The sequence below is a fragment of the Phascolarctos cinereus genome, unplaced genomic scaffold (assembly GCF_003287225.1).
Source record: "Phascolarctos cinereus isolate Bilbo 61053 unplaced genomic scaffold, phaCin_HiC Scaffold_3;HRSCAF=262, whole genome shotgun sequence".
In the NCBI taxonomy this organism is placed as follows: Eukaryota; Metazoa; Chordata; class Mammalia; order Diprotodontia; family Phascolarctidae; genus Phascolarctos; species Phascolarctos cinereus.
Genome location: NW_027555736.1, coordinates 210,379,187 through 210,392,760, shown reverse-complemented (window position 1 = coordinate 210,392,760; position 13,574 = coordinate 210,379,187). Strand labels below are relative to the sequence as shown.

The following is a 13,574-nucleotide window of genomic DNA, read 5'->3' as shown; positions in this document are numbered from 1 at the left end:
GCTCTCAAGGAACATATATTTTAATGGGGGATACAAGGTATTTGCAGCTTGGGTGGGGGGGGAGTTTTTTTTTTAACTGCTGCCTTCTACTTCTCCCCCTTAAAAAAAATATGACTGAATTTGAGACTGAGATTTGGATTAATGGCCAGATCACAACTTAAAATATAGAAATGGCAAGCATCTGACCAAAGATGCTACAACTAGCAAGTGGTGGTAAAAATATTTTTTTCACAACCACTGCCAGAGGGAGAATTATTATTTGAACAATGGATAGAAGACATTTTAAAAAAAACTAAAATACTTTATTTACATGAAACAAAATGTTTTTGTGTGAATAAAATTCATACTACCAGGAAAGAATGGAAACTATCAACTGAGAGGGAAGGGAAAGTTAGTTTTTATATCAAAGATCCCTGATGAGGGCCTGTTATTCAAGATATCTAGGGAAATAACGCAAATATATTACATCAAGAGTCATTCTCCAGTGAATAAGTAGTAAAAGAATATGAACAGTACCCAAAGAAGAATTATGAACCAACAACCAAATAAAATGTTGTTCCAAATCACTAAGAGAAATGTAAATCAAAACAACTAAACCTTGTTTTTACATCTAGCAAATTGGAAAAGATGACAAAAATACAAATAGTCAACATTGGAGATTTTGAGGAAAGAGAGGAAAATTAATACAGTGTTCATACAGCTGTAGAATGGTTGAGTCTTTCTCAAATATAATTTGGAATTATGCTTTACAAAAGTTACTAGACAATGTCGGAGAAGCTACAGAAAAGTACACTAATGCATTATTGGTAGAGTTGTGAATTAGGATGATTATTCTAGAAATCAATTTAGAGTTATGCAAATACAGTGACTACAGTATTCCTACCCTTTCACCCAGAGATTTCACTGATAGGCATGTACTACAATGAGGGCCACTGACAAAAAGAAAGGCTCCACATACACCAAATATCTATGGTAGCACTTTTGTGGTAGAAAACATAAAACAAAGAAGATGCCCATTGATTGGCAAATGGCTAAACAACTCACAGTACAAGAATGTAATGAAAAATTACTATGCTATTAGAAAAGATGAACATAATGAATACAAAGAAGCATGAAGAGGCATGAACTGATGCAGATTAAAGTAAACAAAGCCAAGAAAATAATATACTCAATGATAACAATAATATAAATGGAAAGAACAACCACCACAAAACAATAAAAATGATGAATACTACAACATTAAAAAGAATAAGCTTGGTCCCAAAAGAGAGATATGAGAAGACACTCCACTCTCTCCACACATACTCCCCCGGCTCCCACCCCGCCACCATCCCTTTGCAGACACTTATACCTATTCCTTGGCAGAAGTCAGGGGTGTGCAACGTTGAATATAATGTCAGGACTTTGTGGTGTGGTTTTGTTTTTTGATTTTGGGGTTTGGGGTTTTTTTGCTAAAATTTTTTTCCCTCTTTCTCTTTTAAAAAAAAATTCTTTGTTATAGGACATGGCTCTCTGTGAAAGGGAAAGGAGAGGTATATGGGGAAAATCTAGGTGATGTGAAAACAGAAATTATTAATGAAAAAAAAATTTTACAAAACAACCCAAAAAGTAATTTAAATATCCATGCCCTTTGACCCAGAGGTCCAAACACTATCCCTGAAGAGGTCAAGGACAGAATAAGGGTCCTATATACACTGAAGTATTCACAGCAGCATTTTTTATGGTATCAAAGAACTGAAAACGAAGAAGATGCTCACTAACTGGGGACAACCAAATGCCCTGTGGTACATAACTGTAGAGGAATATCATTGTGCCATAAGAAATTACAAAGACAGAATAAAGTAAGCAGAACCAAGGAAACCACATAAACAATGACAATAAAAACTGAACACTGTATAATCATAATAGTCAAGCCTGGCCCAAAAGAAGATTTGGGAAATATACCTCCCTTGCTTCACTGCAAAGGTAAAAGTCTATCAGTAAGGAATATTGTATATACTATTAGACATAATTAGGTCAGTTTTACTGAACTCTCCTTTTTTAAATCTTTTTCATAAAAAAAATAGCTTACTGGATAGAGGAACAGAGAAGTATTTCAAGAATGCATGGGTTGTAAAAATAAAACCAAAAAAAACAATAAAATTTTTAAAAATTTATTTGACTGGAGTCAAGTATTGCGCACACACATATCCACCAAACTAGACATTAGAGAATAACTATAACATAGTAAAGAGAATAGCTTACAGGAGACAAAATCCAAGAGCCATAATTTCAGATGTCTACACAAATACGCACAAAGTATATATAACAAGCAAAATGAAATTCTAAGTCCGGGAGGCAAATTTGTCCTCCCAGGTTTCACTGCAACTTCACTACTGGATAAAACCAGGACTAGGGTATGAGTATTCAGGAAAAAAAAAATAGATAAATAAAAGAGAGCTTGTAGTGGCAGTGTATATTAAGAAGATACAGTCTTATGGAATTAGAAAAGCATTATGGAGAATAGGTTAAGAATAACAGAGATAGAAATGTAATATAATACAGACCATTTAGGCAGAAAGAAATAGAGGAGGAATGAGGCATAGAGAACATCTGGGGAAAATGAAATCTGTATTGAAAGAATTTACACCTCTGTAAAAAAAAAAAACAACCAACAAAGCTACATCCTCCAAGACACAGAATAGTTAAAGTGAACAATTTGTCTGAGTAACAATGAGTTCTGGAAGTGATCAAGAAAAAGACCTTAAAAAATGAAGGAAAGAAAATTTGAATAATGCAAGACTATTCTGAATCCACCAGAAAACATAAGAAGGAATGGAATAATGTCTTCCAAAGAGCAGTGGAACTGAAGATTTAGCCAATAGTCACCTACCCTGCAAATCTGAGCTTAACTATATATGAAAAAAGATGCACATCAGATGTTCTCTAAGCTCTCCTTTCATTTTACTGAGGGAGAAACTGAGGTCCAGAGAAGAGAAATAATTTGCCCCAAATCTCACAGTAGAGCCATGATATTTGAACTCAGGTCCTTTGACTGCAAATTATTTTATTATTATTTTTTTTTATTTCCAGTATACCACTATTCAATTAAATATTTATTTAATAACTATTTCTTGTACCATGTACTGAGGAAACAAACAACACTGCCTGCCACAAGGGAATTTATAATCTATGAGAGGAAAAAGAGATATATACCTAAATAACTAGGATCTAGGATAAAATGTGATTAACAGGACAGAAGATATTAGCACTATTACCAACCCATTCTCCTCCCCTACCTCTTACCCCAATTAAAAAGAGGCAAAAAAATCCTTAAAACTAACATGCATAGTGAAGCAAAATAGATCACCCTGGCCATCTCCAAAAATATGTCTCTTTCTGCATCATATCTTCGACAGAAGGTAGGTAACATGCTTCGTCCTAGGTCCTCTACAGACATAGTTATTCATGGCTTTGACTAGAGTTAAATCTTTCAACGTTATTTTTCTTTACAATGTTATTGTTCTTTTAGAAAATGTTTTGTTGGTTGTGTTCACTTCATTCTGACAGTTCACACTTCCTAGGATTTTCTGAAATTGTATCTCATCATTTCTGATAGTTCAATAATATGCCACTGAATTCACACACCACAATTTGTTCAGCTATTCAACAACTGATGGGCACCGCTACACCCCTCAGTGTCTGGCTCTTTGCTTTTCTTTTTTTTCCCTTTTAAGCTCTCCTTCAGGATCAGGAAGTTTGTTTTGCTTATGACTTCTTTCCTTGACTATTTGCTCCCCAGTATTATTCTCCCTCTTAACCTCTACTTCCTTATTCCTACCTGTTTGCCTAATTAGTTTGATATATTTCTATATCAATCTCTTTTGCGTGTGGGTGTGCACATTAGTATGACGTGTGCTCAACCCTTCTTTATCTGATTCAGATAAATGTGTTTCATATACTGCCTGCTCCCCAGCTTTTCCCTCCGTGTTCATATACTCTTTTTTCATATAACCCACTATAATAGGATCTACTCCATTATTCCTCCTTTCTATACTAAAATGTTTTATACTCTCTTCTCTTTCTCTTCTTAAAATTCTCAAACCCAGGGCTGCTGCTTCTCCCCCTATAAGAATGTTAGCATTTATCAATGTACAACTATTGAAATAAATTTGTCTTTCTAATTTTCTCTTCATTCTTGTTTTTGTATATCCTATTTCCTTCTGAACTCTGGTATGTTCATCTGGAATACCTCTGTTCCATTAAAGGTCATTTTTAATTTTTATCTATTTACTTACTTTCCCTTATGCTTCCCTTTACAAGACACGTTATTCTGCCTTTTGGAATACTACACTCTAAGATATCCTTTCACTGACAGTAGAAACTGCCAGTTCTTTTTGATCCTGACTGTAGTTCCTTGATACTTGAACTCCTTTCTTCTTTCAGTACTTTTATTTTTGACCTGCAATCTCTGGATTTGGGTTATGACATTCCTCAGACTTTGAGAGTCTCTTTCACACGTGGTCAGTAGATTCTTTCTGTCTTCACTTTGCCCTGTGGTTCTAATATAAATCTGGGCAGTTTTCACTTACAGGTTCTTCAAACAGAGTCCAGGTTTTGTTTTGATCATGGTTTTCAGGGAGACCCTATGATGCTTAAATTAATTCCACTTGACCTGTTTTCCAGATCAATTGTTTTTGACAGCTGATCATTACATTTTTTTCAATATTTTGATTTTGTTCTGATGGTGTTTGTTGTCTCATGAAGCCAATGATTTCTGTTTGGTCTATTTCAATTTTTCAGGGAGTCTGTTATTTGGGTAAAGTCTACCACTTTCTATTCCAAGTTATTTCTTTTCCTTCCAATTCTTTCCTCCAGAGCTCTTATTTCATCATTTTATCTCTTGCTTCATTTCTTCTACTTATTCATATAATGTTTGTGGAAAATCAATGTTCCCTTTAAATGTTTGTAGTTATAGAGTTACTCTCCTCTTCTAGGTTGGACTTGGGGGTATGTCTGGAACTATCATTATTCTTTATCATTGTCTATGTCTCCCTCAGTTTATTCATCTCTCCAGTCTTAGTTTCTCAATAGGGGTTTTGTACCAGAGCCAAGCTCTACCTCCTGGGCAGGCTGTTTAGCCCTGGTTAGTCTCAACTAAAGTGACCTGAGTTTCTCTGCTAACCTCCACCTTGCAGTTAGGCCCCCTCCCAAATCTTTGTGGCTCAAAGCACTGGGTCTTCAGGGCCTTCTATGGCATCTCAGGACAGTACACTAGAAACCCAGGAGTCCTTAGGCCTGAAAGAAGGGAGGGTACTGAGCACTGCTACAACCTCACTGCTGGCTGCTCCACCTAGTCACTTCAAAGGTGCCAGCCGCAGGTTTCTGACAACCCCTGGGATTTCTCAGGGAAACCTGCCACCCTTGTTGCCTCGAGACATAGTGTCTAGCAAGCTAATCATGTCTCTGCTAGTTTCTGGTCATCTTGGGAAGCTACTATCTGGCACTGGCTTTTCTGACAGTCCCCTTTCCTACTGCCTGTAGGCTGAATTTTTGTGCCATTCCGGGATGCGAGAAATCACTTGCTGTAGTTTCTCCTTGGATTTCTTGATCATTTTTCAGTCTGGTGCCATGTTTAGGTTTTTTCTGGAGTACATATGTGGGAATCAAGCTGCCTGCTTCTATTGAGGCAGCTTTCTTAAATTCAGTTGCCACCTTCATATTTTCACAAAGGTTATTTACCATACTGAGATTGTACCTGACTGGTGTCTTAAAGGAACAGAAGGAATTCAACAAGTAGAGACATGAAAGGCTCTATTTAGTCACTGGGAATCCCCATGTATAAATGCAGAGGCAGAAGAAGGCAGAATGAAAACAGAATGATAAGAACAGAGCCTTAGGGGAATTCACTCTACAGAGGCTAGAGGAAGAAAGGAACCAATAAGAGTGAGAAGGAAAAGTCAAAGAGAGAAGGGAGAAGATACGGAAGAGATCAATGTCACAGAAAAAAAAAAAGAGAACCTCAAAAAAGATGGGAAGAATATAAGTGATATAAAATCAAAAGATACCAACAAAATGTATTTTTTTAAAAGGAGGGTTGGTCCAACAACAACTACAGAGGTCAAGATGAAAGATAACTAAAACACGTACATAAATGACCATATAATACAAAAAAAAAATTAATGTCTATTGCCAAATTTTTTAGAAGTCGAAAGTTAAGAGAATTGAGATGAAGCTAATTGGATTTGGTAACAGAGAAATCACTAGTGAGTCTAGATAAAGCAGTTTCAGCAGAGAAGTAAGGGGAAAAAAAACAGATTCAGAGGTTTGAGAATGAGAGACCTTTGAGAAATACAAGCAACAAGCATACTCTCGTCCACGGAAGTTTTGCAATGAAGAGAGAAGAGTGATTGATGGAGTAAGGTTCTGGAGGAGACAGAAAGAGATGAGATAATTATCACAGGTTTAACAGCATTAGGCTTGACATAATGAAAGGTCACTTTATTTTCTGAGAAAGGAGGAAAGAAGTATAGAATAAAAAAAAGTATGGAATAAATGAAGCAACAGAAAGGTTTTGGAAGGGTAGAAAATGGGAGATAAGGATCACTTCACATGACTTCTTTGTTTCCTCAGAAAAGTAGGAGATGAAATCAGTTGCTGAATTCCAACTAATTAAGCATATACTTATTAAGTGCCTACTATGTGTTAGGCATTGCACTAGTCTCTAGGGATAGAAAAATAAAATAGAAAATTGCCTCTGCTCTCAAAAAGTTTACATTCTATTGAAGGGATACATCATGTAAACACAGTTCTACATTATTACTTGAAGAGGATGAGACCATGAATAACTATGAGGGATCAGGAAAGGTATCCTGGAAAGGAATGGAGGAGGAGAGGCCAGAGGAAGGAGGAGGAAGTTTAGAAGAATTGCTAAAATGTTAGAGAATCAGTAAGAGATGAATAAAAGGTTTACAATACATGGAATCCCTGTTGAAATTAGAGACCATAAACTGTAATAGATGCAATCGGTCTGATGTGATGACTTCTTCCAGCAGCCCTAGTGACTCCAGAAAAGACGCAGAGAAGGGGAGTTATCCAGAGTTGGGGATTAGCAGGGCCAGAACAGACAAAAGGTCAAAGGGCTGAAGGATTTCAGAGTAAAGAAGGTGGCATTACTGAAATAGTTGGCCATTAAATCAAGAGTGTGAAGGAAGAAGTAACCCTTCTCATCCCTCTCCTTTTCTATTCTGGAGCCAATGAGAGCAGGTGAAACATCAGAGCAGGAGTTTTAAAGAATCATCAAGTTATTAACACTAAACACTATTTCCTACACATTTACTTCCAAAGTACATATTCCACATAGTGCAAAGGAATAACTACAATCAGAAAGCATTTCATTTCAGAAAAGACACAATTGCCTCTTACCTTCATAAAAAGTAGATGATGCAAAAATCACCAGAAATACACAAAACACAAATCTGAAAATTGTTTTAAAAGTTTAAAGAAAAAGATTTAAGAATAATACCGAAATATAACAGGAGGCCTTCCATTTTTGTGTTTCACAAAGATGCCATCGAGACAGGCTCCAATACAGATATCACTTCCCTGGCTATCCTGAAATAAGAAAGTAGAAATGATACTAGCATCAAAAAAAAAACCCAACTCTCAATAAGCAAATACATCAGAAGAGTAGCAATTACCTTAATCATCTACGAACTTAAAATAAGCTGTGGAAAGAATTGTACATATTCACTTAATCACAAATACAGATAGACAGATTTTTGTTTAAGTCTCAAAGGGCTAATTTTATTTTCTTCCTAAAAAGCATATTAAAAAGTTGAAAAGTTAAAAGGTATGACTACCCCAATTTTAGTGCTGATAACTCTGCTGCCATTAATACTTCCAAGTGGTATGTAAAATCAGTATAATTTAATAAAGACTTTAAATTAGTTCCTTGATTAAGTTTTCAGATGTCCTCATTATTTATTTTTGAGCACAAGGAATACAAATTCAGTGTATGACTATGGAAAAAAGTAATAATGTTAGACTCAGAAGATCTGGATTTGAGTGTCAGCTATCTGGTTCTTACGTTAACTAATCACCCAACCCTGGGCAAGTCTCTATGCCTCAGTCTCCTCATCTAGAAAAAGAGATAACAAGATATACTATTTACCTCACAGAGTTGTTGAGAAGAATTTTTTTTCTCCAAATCAGCAAAATACTACATAAAAATGAACTATAATGGAATTTTCCTTCAATTATTCCATAAAGCAAAAAATAATAAATTATTAGTTTCAGTGGATCCAGAATTAGCAATACAAAACCAAAATAGTAGTTATTGTCAAGAAGCTTATCTTCTACTATGTGACTTCATCAACTAATCAGTCACCAAGCATTTATTAAGTACTTACTAAATGTCAGGCAAAATAGGCCCTGACCTCAAGGAACTTAGATGTACATGTAACAAGAACAAAAATAAAGTATTTTTTTTGTTGTAGTTTGGCCCTTCAAAATCAGTGGCCTAAGTAATGCCAATAATGTGGTCCAGCAACTGCCCTAAGAGAGTTATCTAAGACAATCTAAGACTATCTTGGAGGGAACTGCCAGGGGCACTGAGAGTTTAAATGACTTGATCAGGATCTCAGAGCCAATATAGGTCAGAGGCAGAATTTGAGCCAAGGTCTGCTTTATTCTAAGGTCAACTCTCTGCCTGCTTTGTCACATTGCTCCTCTCACAATAACTAGAATGCAAAAGCAGATGGCAACAAAGAAAGAAAACACTAAAACTGACAGGAAAGGGTAGGGATTAGGGAAGGCTCCATAGAGGAGGTGGTACCTGAAGTTAGCCTTGAAGCAAGAAAAGGGGACAAGAATTCTGAGAGATGAGGAGAGAGTGCAGTCCACACATGGAGGATGACTATCCCCATGCAGAGAGGGAGGTGGTTGGTGGACTCAGAGAAAAACCAGGAGTGCACTTTGGCTGGACTGAGCTCATAAAGTGGAGTTACATGAAATAAGCCTGGACAGGTAGCTTTGAGCCAGACTATCTAAGGATTTAAATGCCAAACAAAGAAGTTTACATTTTATCTCTAAGCCAATGCCAATTTTTGTGAAACAGTAATAACCCTGCATACCTTAGCAGGATAGCTCTCTTCCCCATAACCATCCATCCTCTCTACCTCTTGCATATATAGCATTTCAGCATCAGGTGGGGTAAGCCCTCTGCAACCAAAAGAGAAAAAAAAAAAGGTAAGTTTAGAAGATCACTCATTAAATTAGAATAATTTTAATTGTTCAAGTCCCCCTTGAGTAACTCAAAAAATCAACAGATTCTTCTTGGGACCCTTCTATGTGCAAATGGAAGGAAAGAAAGAAATATGACAGAAAACAGTTGCCCTCAATGAGCTTGCAATCTAGTAGCAGGAAAAGAATTTTGCACATGAAAATATATCTAAAAGTACCAGACAGTATATAATCAGTATTGTGGATTAATAAGTATTATAGGAGTGAGTGAAGAGAGAGGAGAGAAAAATAGAGACAGAGCAAACAGAGAGATAGAGAGAGGGAGGGAGAAATAGGGAGGGTAAGAAAAACAGAAGGAAAGTGAGAGAGGGAGAGGGAGGGCAGGAGAAAGACAGACAGTAAAGAAGATAGAAGGGGAGGGAGGGAGAGACAGAGAAAGGCAGAGTGAAAGAGACAGAGAGAGAGAGAGAGATGGAGTCAAAAATAGAGTCAGAGACAGAGAGACAAAGAGAGATAGACCAGAGATAGAGAAGAAAACAGCAATTCAACTTAGATGGTCCAAGAGGAAGCTGGATTTGAGTTGGGCCTTAAAGGATGAGAAAGTTTTAAATAACAACAAAGGGAAGGCATAAACTAAAGCAGGAAAGTATAAAATATGTCTGAAGAAGAAGTACACCAATTTGTTGGATTAGCAGGGCATAAAGCTGGAATAGTGCATTGCGCCCATATTAAGTAAGAGACTGAAAGCACACTTAGTTAGAGTACAGACTTCCTCCTACAGGAAATGAGAAACTATTGAAGGTCCATGAGCAGGGAACTGATTTGGGGAAACCAGTTTTGATGGCATATAGGAGAGACTAGAGCAAGGACAAAACAGCACTCTTTTCCTCTGCAATATAAGACTGAGACCACAGACACCGTATCAGTCTTGCCGGCCACTTCTCAAGTGGCGCCTATGCATTCAGATAAAAGACGCCAAAGGTTTGTATAAGCACTCTAAAAGTAAAGCAATAATGCAAACTTTTGAATTGCATACCCCGCTAAACAGTAATATGGATAAAGTACACAGTGGCTATTTGAAATGACGTGGAGCTGCTTAATTGTTTAGAAAAGGCCCTGACTTTGGCTAGGTGAGAATATTTAAGGCCATTTGGTGTTATAGAGAGAGCTGGCTTGGAATCAGGACAACCACAGTTCAAGTTCCATCTCTGGCACATACTACCTAATTTCTCTCTGCTTCAATCTCCTCATCTGTAAAACAGAGATAATACAGGATGTTCCAAAAGTCTTTGTGCAATTTTAAGCTTTAATAGCCTAAGAGTCTATTAAAAGTCACCAAGTTTTAAGACAATAAAACTGTAATGCTGCAATAAAACTAAAATGTTCACACTTTTTAAATTAGAAATTCCATTATTTAGCTTCCCCAAGGAAGCCATCAATAAAAAGAAAGTCCCCACATACTCCAAAATATTTATAGCAGCATTTTTTTGTAATAGCTAAAAATTGGAAACAAAGTAGATGCCCATCCATTAAGGAATGGCGAAATAAAAATGATACTTGAATATAACAGAATACTACTGTGCTGTAAAAAATGATGTGTGCAATGAATAGAGAAGCCTGGAAAGATCTATATGAACTGATGCAGAGTAGAGTAAGCAGAGCCAAAAATAAAAATCAAAACAAAACAATATACACAATGACTACAACAATTTAAATGGAAAGAATGAGCACATACTGGAAAAACAAAAGGAAGTGTAACAAAATTATGGAGCTCAAACAGGGCTCAAATGAAGAGATATGAGAAGACTCCTTCAACCTACTCCTCCTAGAGGTGAGAGTACTTTACACTTGTTTTAGGACTTCTTCAATATATAAATCAATTTGCTGATTTTTTTCCTCTCAAAATAATACTATTTGACATATGGGATAGTTCTCTGGGAGGGGTTAGAAGAGAGGTACATAGGACACTGTGGTAATACAATCAAGAGATAATATCAATAAAAACTTTTTTTTAAACTGCACTAAGAGTTTCGGAACAGCCTGTACTACCTTTACTATCTACCACAAAGGACTGTGGTGGGGTTCAAATGCAAAAATGCATGTAAATGTCATGTTGGAATTGTTGGGGGGTTTTCTTATAACTAAATTGGCTAGTGTATAATAATTATTCCAATGAAGTCTAAAAATCATATAGTACAACTCCCTCTGAAAATGCAATGAACACTCTGAAGGTAATGGGGGGAGGGACTCTCCATTTGTAGTTCTGTTAAGAGGGAGACAGATAAGTTTATAACACATTATAGCTCTGACCCATGGATCAGAAAACCAGACTGCCTTTAAAGTTCTGAATTTACTTATGTCAAGACATTTGTAAAATTGTAAAAGTCCATAACTTTTTAAAAATTACTGCATCCTATGCCACTCACCTGTATTTCTGGTGCAGTAAGGCCACTTTTTGCGTTGCTTCTTCCAATACTTTTTCATCCTGTAACCATCCCTGTACACAAAACAAAGTACTAGGTTTTTAAACAAGCTGGTTGAATGGCTAAAAAACAAACCAGCATCTGCAATCTCTACTACCAAAGATTTGACAAGACTTATCAAAAGGAGTTTAGAATAAGGATTACAATATTTTTACTAAGAATAAAAGGAAACCTGCTAGTCCCTTTCATTTCATCATCACAATACAAGGTTATCATCCCAATTATTTAAACACATTTACTAAGAGGTCTTTGTGTCTAATACTGTAAGATCATGTGCATTTAAGGAAACAAAAAACATCATTTGTATGACTACTGAACAGGACAGGATATACCTTAGCTGCCGAGGTGTATAAAACCAACGTTGGATCTGTCAAAATTGTTCTTATGAGTGTGTGACATTATTTTCCTTCCAGGCACCCAAATCAAACTACCTAAGTAGGTCAGTATGTCTAAGAAACGAAAGTACAGTACCAGACTTAACTAGAGAAAGAATATGCACATCATTTCATATGCCAGGTAACATACTTTTTTTAGTGCTTAATCCTAGTCAGTTCACTGACCATCACCTCACCTACAAAGTAAAGAGTTTAGGCCAGATAACCTCTAAGTCCTCTTCCAACTATAACAATCTATGTCCTTATTTCAAGGATTAAGCTACGGGAACCCTATTCAGGCCCTTTTATCTTACTCATTTTTAAGTCCTAACAGAAAAGAAGTTCTTACCACAGGAAACAAGGCAAATCTTTGTAGAAAGTCCTGGGATTCATACTGATCAAAGTCACCAAAATCAGCTATGAAAGAAAAAAAATAAAGGTCAAGATTCACTTATTAACTTATTTTAATTTGTATGCCTGAAAGAATGTCAGATTTGGAGTCAAAGGACCTGGTTTCGAAGCAGATCTTTGTCATTCACCCATGTGACCAAAAACAAGTCATCTAACATCTCTGGGAACTCACTGTATAATGAACTATAATTAGATTTGATACGTTCAATGGTCCCTTCCAGCTCTAAATCAGTAGTAGTAGTAGTATTCATATAGTCCCTATCATGTTCCAAGCACTGTGTAAACTGCTTTACAAATACTATCTCATTTAATCCTCACAACAACCCTGAGAATAGGTGTTTTATCCCCTTATGATTTTCCAAAAAAAGCTTAGTGTACTATATAAAGATGATATGCTACAGAAGTCAGATTTCTCATAAAAGGAATGGTTTTTAAAAAATTTTTAATTATTGGTAGTTCAACAAGTTTTTAAAAGATTAGCCTTTAGAGTAACTTCACCTGTGCTCCTTCATTTTGAAGAGTACCAACTAACCTTATAAAGCATAATGTACCATCATTTTCAATGTAATTGCAAGTATGGAAACATGTGTAACATATACAACCACGTAGCTAAAAAGTTACTAAGTCTGCACATGTGCAAAGCAAATTTTATCAATTATCCACCTACTTTGCAATTCCAAAAGAAAAAAAATCACTAGTTTGAAACCAAACTGATATTTTTTGATCAAAGTCTCCTATCAGAAAATAACTAGGGTAAAAATACAAAGCATGTATTTTTAAGCCAATGAGTTCCACTGGCAGCTTGTAACTGTGGACTCAGACTGGAGGCCTGAAACATAAAGAAGTGTAATTCATGATAACTGAGATATAAAAAAGTATCATTCACAGATCTCCTAGTTGTATTTCCCTGCCATGAATTCATCTGGAAAATTATTAACATATTCAACTAGGGTCCTTTTCAATACCTTTATTCTCAAAACTACTTATTATTAGTAATAATAAAAATATATTTATATAGTGCTTTAAGTTTTGCAAATCACTTTACAAATATTATGTCACTTCATTCTTACAACAACTCTGTGAG

At 36.0% G+C, this 13,574-nt stretch overlaps 1 protein-coding gene across 3 annotated transcripts in view; it reads right to left on the bottom strand.

Annotated features, from left to right (window-relative positions):
* PTPN21 (protein tyrosine phosphatase non-receptor type 21) overlaps positions 1 to 13,574 on the bottom strand; it is a 120,982-nt gene that overhangs the window by 52,770 nt on the left and 54,638 nt on the right. For all 3 annotated transcript variants that reach the window (XM_021000324.2, XM_021000323.2, XM_021000325.2), the window contains exons 5-8: positions 12,429 to 12,496; positions 11,649 to 11,719; positions 9,114 to 9,201; positions 7,505 to 7,593 (exon numbers count right to left, since the gene is read on the bottom strand). In XM_021000324.2, the coding sequence (XP_020855983.1) occupies positions 7,505 to 7,593; positions 9,114 to 9,201; positions 11,649 to 11,719; positions 12,429 to 12,496 (316 nt within the window). The remainder of the gene's footprint in view (positions 1 to 7,504; positions 7,594 to 9,113; positions 9,202 to 11,648; positions 11,720 to 12,428; positions 12,497 to 13,574) is intronic.